The 8,292-nt window shown below is 35.8% G+C and overlaps 1 protein-coding gene across 1 annotated transcript; it reads left to right on the top strand.

The window, feature by feature from the left end:
* Positions 4,277–8,281, top strand: LOC104732613. Its single transcript, XM_010452179.2, has 9 exons — positions 4,277–4,480; positions 4,632–4,699; positions 4,770–5,229; positions 5,326–5,535; positions 5,650–6,009; positions 6,110–6,361; positions 6,454–7,785; positions 7,866–7,893; positions 7,978–8,281. Exons 1-9 carry the CDS (start codon positions 4,363–4,365, stop codon positions 8,099–8,101), a joined length of 2,952 nt encoding a protein of 983 aa, XP_010450481.1. The 5' UTR covers positions 4,277–4,362; the 3' UTR covers positions 8,102–8,281.

The raw sequence follows: 8,292 nt of genomic DNA, 5'->3' as shown, positions 1-8,292 counted from the left end.
TTATAGTGTTTAATGGTGATGTGGTCGAAGGTTATGAGCCGAGAAGGAGGAGAAAAGAAATAGAAGACGATGAGAAGAGGTTGAAGAAGATCTGGGTTTGATTCTGGGCTGGTCATCGACGTAGACAATAGGAAGATCAGATCTGATTTTTTTTTTTTTATTGCCTATGGGTTTGAGTTTTGGAGATAGAGAAAGGGGATTAGGGTTGAAGGAGAGAGCATGAAAAAAGTATTGAGAGATAGATGTAGAGACTAGAGAAAGAGGAAAATGTGTTTTTCTTAATTATTTGGCTAAGTGTTGGCGGACTATGGGATTTTAGATTCCCGCTTAGAGATTTTTTGGCTTAGCATTTATTAAATGCTATCATATCACGTCTAAAATTACAAACTTATCTTCAATAGCAATTGAGTAAATCGAGCTATCTTCATGTGCTATTAATGTAGGTTTTTTTTGTAGTGTAGGTAAGTGACTTACATGGTCTCCTTAAACTCAACTGTCACCACAATCAGATTCCTCGCAGTCCTCACCACTAATTCACACTGCAAAATGACACCCAATCAGCTTCTCTGAATTGCAGATCCAAATCACAAGAATGTCTGGTAGCTTACAATAGGAGCAGATAAGAGATAAGATATACTCAGTTCACCAAGGAACATCTGTTTGTATTCAGACACAACAATTTTAACACAAGACATTGATAGTCTCTCTGCAATTGATGTGACTTCTCTTCCATGTAACCAATTAAGAAACTTTATAAATCAAAGATCAAGACTTTACGAAACCCATATGATTTAATTAATTGAAAACCAGATAGAAGAAGAAGAAGATTACGTATATGGCTGGTGTTACGATGACGGAGGATCCTGTCGAAATGCTCCTAGCTGACGAGCGTTTCCCCGACAGTAAACTCGTGACGAAGACGATGGAGATCGGCGGGATTGCAGGAGGACGGACCGTCGTCTTCACCAGATCCACCTCTTCCACTTCTTAGTTGAACCAATTTTTGCATAGGAGTTCCACACCGTCGTCTCATCCAGATCCGCCTCTTCTAATTCTTCGTTACTCATGAGTCTTTCTCTCCTGAAAGATTGTGAGTCTCTCTCTCATCTTCTTCCTTAGGTCAGGAACACGGAGATCTCATCTCCCGACTCTCTCAGATTGCCCTAATTCTAATTTGGGGGAAAAAAAATTTAGGTCACCGATGCTTAAGAGAAGAAAAATGTTTTAAGTGTTTAAGGGTGAGGAAAAGTTTTGCATATATATCGATGGAATAAGTTATTTTAACTCTTGGTTTAGTGATTTTTTTTTTTTGTGCACTGTTTAGTGATTTTTAATCATAGCATTTTTCAAACGCTATTACATAGGACCAAAATTTCTGAATTTATTTTTAATAGCAGTTATGAAAACCGTGCTATCCTTATGTGCTATCAATAACGATTCTTCTTGTAGTGATAATAATCTTTGCATTACCACATATAGTGCTCACGCTACTAGCGGAGTCTTTTATTTTGAAAGAGGAGAAATATTTTTTCTCTTTAAGTATTGAGTGCATTGTAGCACTGTCTGCTAGACACATATCTCCATCCTCAATCTCAAAATTTGACATTTTCTGAGATAAAATATTTATAAAATAAACATTAATGAAATAACACTCTTACAAATAAAAAACTTATTATATATTACAATAAAACTATTATCCAAAAAGACATTTTATAAACATAAAGTATATATCAAACTATGACAAAGCATATCATGGCATATCGATCTTATTCGCATGATTTTCCGTTTTCATTATCAACGAGAAAATCTGCTATATCAAGATGGGGTTCATCGTTTAGGCCATGGAAAGAAGGTCCAGCTTTATCATAGATAAGGTTGGTCTCAACATCCCTTTCTTTTGCCTTTTGAGATGCTTGGTACAGATCGGCCAAATGTTTTGGAATACGACAGGTCTGATACCAATGTCCTTTCATGCCGCATCTGTAACAAGTACTTTCACCTTGTTTCTTTATAACGCGACCAACATTATTGATTTGAAGATGCTTGTTGGTTTTTCTTGCGTTGAAGTCATTAGGAGAGAAACCTCTTCCTTTTCCTTGTCCACGACCTTCTCCACGACCTCCTCCACGACCATGACCACGGCCTTGACCGCGTCCGCGTCCACGTCCTCGTCCTTGCCAATTATTATAGCTGGATGTAGCAACATTCACTTCTGAAAGTGGAGCTGATCCAGTTGGACGGGTTTGATGATTTATCATCACGAGCTCATTATTTTGTTCAGCAACATGCAAAACTTGCATTAATTCAGAATATCGAGTATACCCTCTTTCTCGATATTGTTGCTGCAGGAGTACATTTGAAGGATGGAAAGTTTGGAATGTTTTCTCGATCATATCATAATCGGAAACTTCTTCTCAGCAGAGAGCCATCCTTGAAGTGATTCCGAACAAAGCGAAATTGTACTCACTTACACTTTTGTAATCATGAAACCTCAGGTTTAGTCATTCATGTTTGACTTTTGGTAAGATCACATACTTTTGGTGATCAAACCTATCCTTGAGAGCGATCCAGAGATCTGCAAGATTTTCTCTCGTGATGTATTCATTTTTTAAACCATCATGGAGATGGTGACGCAAGAACATCAGGGTTCTTGCTTTTTCCTCTTCTAACCCCGTTTCTGACGGATCAAGGGTTTTGAGAAGCCCATTCCCTTTTAGATAGAATTTTACATCTAATGCCCATGTTATATAGTTTTTTCCAGAGACATCAAGGGCGGTGAATTCAAGCTTTGTCAAGTTTGACATGATTACTATATAAATAATAAAACAATTTGTTAAATATAAAATTTTATGAAATAATTTTGTAAAATCTTGTTTTAGCAATAAATATAAACTATAAAACATAATTATAAGCTATATAATATATTCATAAATTAAAACAATCATTTTAGGAGGCATAGCCTTCCATATGATTTAAAATATATAGATCTGAACATATGATCAAGGAGACAGAGCCTACCATTAGATCAAGAATGTAAATCTAAATGATCAAGGAGGCATAGCCTATCATTAGATCAAGAAATATGTATAGTCTTTTACTCTATAAAATAATACATATAGTAGTATGCATATAAACTAATTAAATTAAATTAAATTTAAACAAATTTAACAGAACTTAAATATTACCTCAAACTTATGATGGATCGCAAATCTCTTATGCTCAAACTTGTAATGGGTCGAGAGTCGTTCGTGCTGATAACGTGTTATGAATTATAACTAGAATACACTTATATGTGTTTCGTAATACTTTATAAAGAGAACAAGGAATGAGAGAGAGAGAAGCAGCCACGAGAGAGAGAGATTGGGAAGCCTTTTGGATCAAAGAAAAACTTATATGTCTCATTCTTCTTACACAATTCTTTATTTATAGTGTATTACAAAAGACATAAGTCACACACTTATACATTTGGTAATAACAAGTGTAGAGTTAGTGTAATACTACATAAACAAGTGTCATGATATATGTTCTATGATAGAATAATTATACATGTGTTTTACAATAGGCACAAATATTTTGTCTCTCTACATTGTTGACTTTTTCTATGTCAAACTTTAGTGCCTTATAGTCACAAAGCGTCAATATCACTTGTATATACTATATAGTAATGAGAAGTCATGTCATTTATTGAAGAAACACGGTTTATTTCCAAAACCAAACCCAACAAAATATGCAACAGTTTTTATATACCCAAACAAAATGCAATACGATAATCTAAATTTAATTTGATAAAACTTACAGTATTTTGCAAATGACCAAACCAACAAAATCCTCTCTCTTATTTTTGGTAGGGACAAAATCCTCTTTTTAAACCACATATCTTGATTTGTATTCTCTCCCTTCTCCTATAAGGAAAACAGGACAAGAAAAAATGTAGAAAAAAATTAGTAATTCATTTAAAAATTTAGTTTTACGGAGAATTATATAACATGCAATTGCATTCTTCATTTAGAATTTTACAAAGATATATATATATATATATATATATATATATATATATCTTGGTAATTTTACAAAGAAAATTATTAAAAAAAGAAGAAGAAGTAATTTTCAACTTAAAAGGAAAAAAAATCATCCAGATGTATTATAGTGGTCATGTCCTAATATTTTTTTAATTAAAAACAAAAAAAAATCTGTTTCCCAAAATTTGTAATAATCGTATTTATTTTTTCCATGATTTATTTAATTAAAATGACCACTTTAAATGATAAAACCCTAAACCTTTTTCGATTCCCAGAGTAACCAACCTCTCTCTCCATCGTCTTCTTCGCGCTCGTCTGCTTCCAGTTTCGTATAACAAAATAAATGGCTAATCGCGAAGATACTTCCTCAGCGGAGATTCGCTGCGTCTTTGTAGAAACCAACCTCGACACTTGTCTCGCGTTACCCGTACATAAAGATGAAATCATCTCCGATTTCAAAGGTGAAGAACCCAACAAAAAAAAAAAAAAAAAAAAATCCCAAATTCATCACTGAATCGGCTTACTCAATCAAATCCCTGGTGATGTTAATTTTCGAATTACGTTGTTAGTTACTGCGTTTCTCTGATTTGTTGTGGTTCTTGGTTTTAATAGACAAATTACGCAAGGAGCATAAACAAGCTTTCCCAAAAATTGGAGAAATCAATGTTTCTGCCTTGAAGGTATTTTTTTTGTTTGTTGGTTGTTGTTGTTAGCAAACAAGTGAAGGATTGAGTGGTTTTTTATATTCAGGTTAAACGACGAAGAAAGTTTTATCATTTCTCAGAATCTATGAATGTGTTTAAGGCTTTTGATGGGATTAGTACAGACTGGTTTATGTATGTTGATGCTGTAAGAGTTGAGAAAGATGAGGTGCTTACTATAATGGCTGCTGATGATAATCGTTCAAACCTTGAGTTGGTTGAGAAGGAGAAAGAGATTGCTAATGATGGTTCAGTACTTGTTGATGTTGTGCATTCTAAGGCCTTGGTTCTTTACCAAGGTTTAGAAACTGAAGTAGTTGAGAGGAAGACGAGGAAGAGGAAGATTACAAGTTCGGATGGGATAACTAGTCGAAAGAAATCCAAGGTTGATCTTATTCAATCTCCTGTTGATACAGCCGAGTTATGTGGAAGAGTACAGGTTGATGTTGCCTCTCACTCTTGTCTAGTTTCACCAAGAGAAAAGCTAGATGGTATCCTTATGGGAACAGGTAACCTCTGTTTTTGTTGCTATGGAATGTAGTACTTCTTCAGTGTGTTGTGTGTTGGTTCATTTACCTTTGGTTGTAATATCTGATGTTCTGTAGACATTGAAAGCGGCGAGACAAACGGCGTTAGTATGGGAGAGAATCAGCAAACTTCTGATGCGGACAGGCTATTGGAAGAGAAAATTCTCACTGTCAACTCAGAGCTTTTAGATGGGCATACCAGGGGTGAGATGGAGGATGTGCCAGACAATCAAACTGTTAAAGAAGCTCTAGAAAAGCTAGATGATCTTACCGGAGAAATGGAGCAAGGTAAATTTCTTTCTTTTTTTTTTTTTAACTTAGATTGAAGTTTGGTTTACTTTATTAGTTGTATGGAGAGTTATGGTAGGCTTACCCTTTGATGAAATATCTGAATTTCAATAGATACTGAAAAGAGAGGAGAGATTGCCGATATAGTCATGATTGACCAAGAGAAGGATCTTCCACCTCCTTCAGAAATTGTAGATGGACAGATTACATCACAAGATGATGAAAGAGGTGAGGGAAGCAGATTGACTCCAAGTGCTATCAATAATCTTCAAACTGCTGAAAACCAGTTGGAAGTTAGCAGTAGTTTGACAACTGGTCCAGCTACAGAGAAGAAGAGAAAGCGAACGAAAAGCTCTAAAGATCACATCAATCAATCTACTGCTGCCGTAACTACAACTTCAAGAACAATTGTGAATGAGATAACTTCAGAAAGAGAGACTCTTGGAAATCCTCTTTTAGAAGCAGTTGAGAAAGGTAATGTCAGTTCTTTACTGAATTTTGTTATCATCCTCTACAATCAAATTTCAGCGAGTTTCTGTTGTTAACTTATAATTTTATTTCTGATTTTGTGTAGAAACTGGGATGGTTGAAAAATCTGTTGAAGATGTGGGAAGAGAGAAAATTAAAGCTGATAATATAGCAAGCCACCAGGAAAGTCATTTGGAGGCTAACAGCGGTTTGACAACCAGTCCAGTTCCAGAGAAGAAGAAAAAGCTAAAGAAGTCCTCAAAGGATCACATCAATAAATCTACTGCTACTTCTGAATCTATTTCAATCTCGAGAGGAGAAAAGCCTGCCGATACTCTTGTAGACGCAATACAAAATGGTAAATTGGTTTCTTGGTCGAGTATAGTTCTTTATAATTATATGTCACGGAGAGTATCTATTAATTATCTCATAATTGGTGAATATTTGTAGAAAATGAGATGGGTGACAAATTTGTCAACAAGGTGGGAAGTAGAGAAGCCACATCTATCGATGCTGATAAAATACAAGATGCAAATAATCTAGAAGTTGCTAGTATGATGAGCACCCCGACTGCCTTGGTCCATGAATCCAAAACGTTGGACCACATTCCGAAATTTACGGATGAAAGCACATCCCATGAACATGAAGTTTCTATGGAAAAGGGTGAAATAGATGCTGATAAGGCTAAATCCGTGAAGTCTACTAAGAAGAAAAGTTCAAAAAAGGTGAAGACCCCAGCTAAAGAAGACACTCTGGTAGATTCTGGTGCACAGAATGTTGAACCTGTTAAAGATGGAGAGGGAGCTGAGAATGTTATCAGAAATGTTTTAGATTCTTTGCAGCAAAGGAACGAAGTGGAGGAAAATCTAACCAAAAGTGAAAAGAAATCAAGCAAGAGATCGAAGAAGAAAGACTCTTGGAACCTTGTGGAAGAGGTCGAAGTAGTAGAGTCTTTGCAGCAAAAGAACGAAGCTGCAGAAAATCTTGCAATAAGTGGGAAGAAATCAAGCAAGAGATCGAAGAAGAAAGACTCTTGGAACATTGTGGAAGAGGTCGAAGTAGTAGAGTCTTTGCAGCAAAAGAACGAAGCTGCAGAAAATCTTGCAATAAGTGGGAAGAAATCAAACAAGAGATCAAAAAAGAAAGACTCTTTGAACACTGTGGAGGTTGAGGCCCAAGTATTGTCAGTTGAGGTAAACGATGCTTCTCAGGTTGAGGCTTCTCCCATCAACAACCTAGAAGACACTGATGCATCATTCACGCCAGCTAAGAAGAATACTGAGATCAATGCTTCACATTTGAATAAGATTGTTCAGGTCGACGATACTAATGAGGATATCAACCGTTCCATGCAAACTCTAATTGAGAACGTTGACATGGGCGACAATTTTGGTTCTAGTCAAAAGGATAATATTGTTGGTGGTGGTAACAAGAAAGATCAAGTGGCTGGTAGAACTAAATCTAAAAAAGAGAAAAAAAGCCTTGATGGTTCCATCGATGGTGCAATGAGAAAGAAAGGCGCAGTCAACAAAAAGAAGGAAGTTGTGGAGAAATGCTCTACTCTGGCCACAGTGAACAAGAGTAAGAAGAATGTCAACAACAAGAAAGAAGTTGTGAAGAAAAGCTCTAACTCAGTCACAGCGAAGAAGACTAATTTCTTCAAGGATGCCGAGATGTCAGAGGATGAATCTAAGACAACTTCGCATGACTCCACTAAAACTCCATCAATTAATTCATCAGACAATGATAGTGATGTAACTTCTTCTATGTTTAGGAAGCAAGGTATTTGATCAGTCTGAATATAACTTTGATCACACATTCTCTCTACCAAATATGCTAATTTTGATTCTTGATTTCAACAGGAAACAATCTGGTTGGAGGAACCAATATGTAAGTGACCAGTTAACGACATTATTGTCAATTGTAGATACAATTACTATGGTCATAAACCTCTCTGCCCGTCTTGTGAAACAGGTTTTCGGGGAGCCTGCAGGATATCCTAAGAAGCTCAAAAAGTTACAAGGTGGCGAAACTTACAGCTTCTCAATCACAACCTGAAGAATTCGTGGATTTTGTCCCAGATAGCCAATTCAACTAAGTTTTATGTACTATCCTTCTGGATCCAATTTTGACCAAAACCTGAAAAAAGATGCTTAAATCTTCCAATCACGGTTTTGCTTTTTTTTAATGTAAGATTGGTACGCTGCTTCTTCTCTCTGACATTTTATGTTAATCAGGAGTGCTTCAACATGTTAAATCAGTAATCACCTATAATCTTCACGAAGAATC

This window comes from Camelina sativa, chromosome 12, assembly GCF_000633955.1.
Source record: "Camelina sativa cultivar DH55 chromosome 12, Cs, whole genome shotgun sequence".
NCBI classification, from domain to species: domain Eukaryota; kingdom Viridiplantae; phylum Streptophyta; class Magnoliopsida; order Brassicales; family Brassicaceae; genus Camelina; species Camelina sativa.
This window is presented reverse-complemented; position numbering and strand designations above follow the sequence as displayed.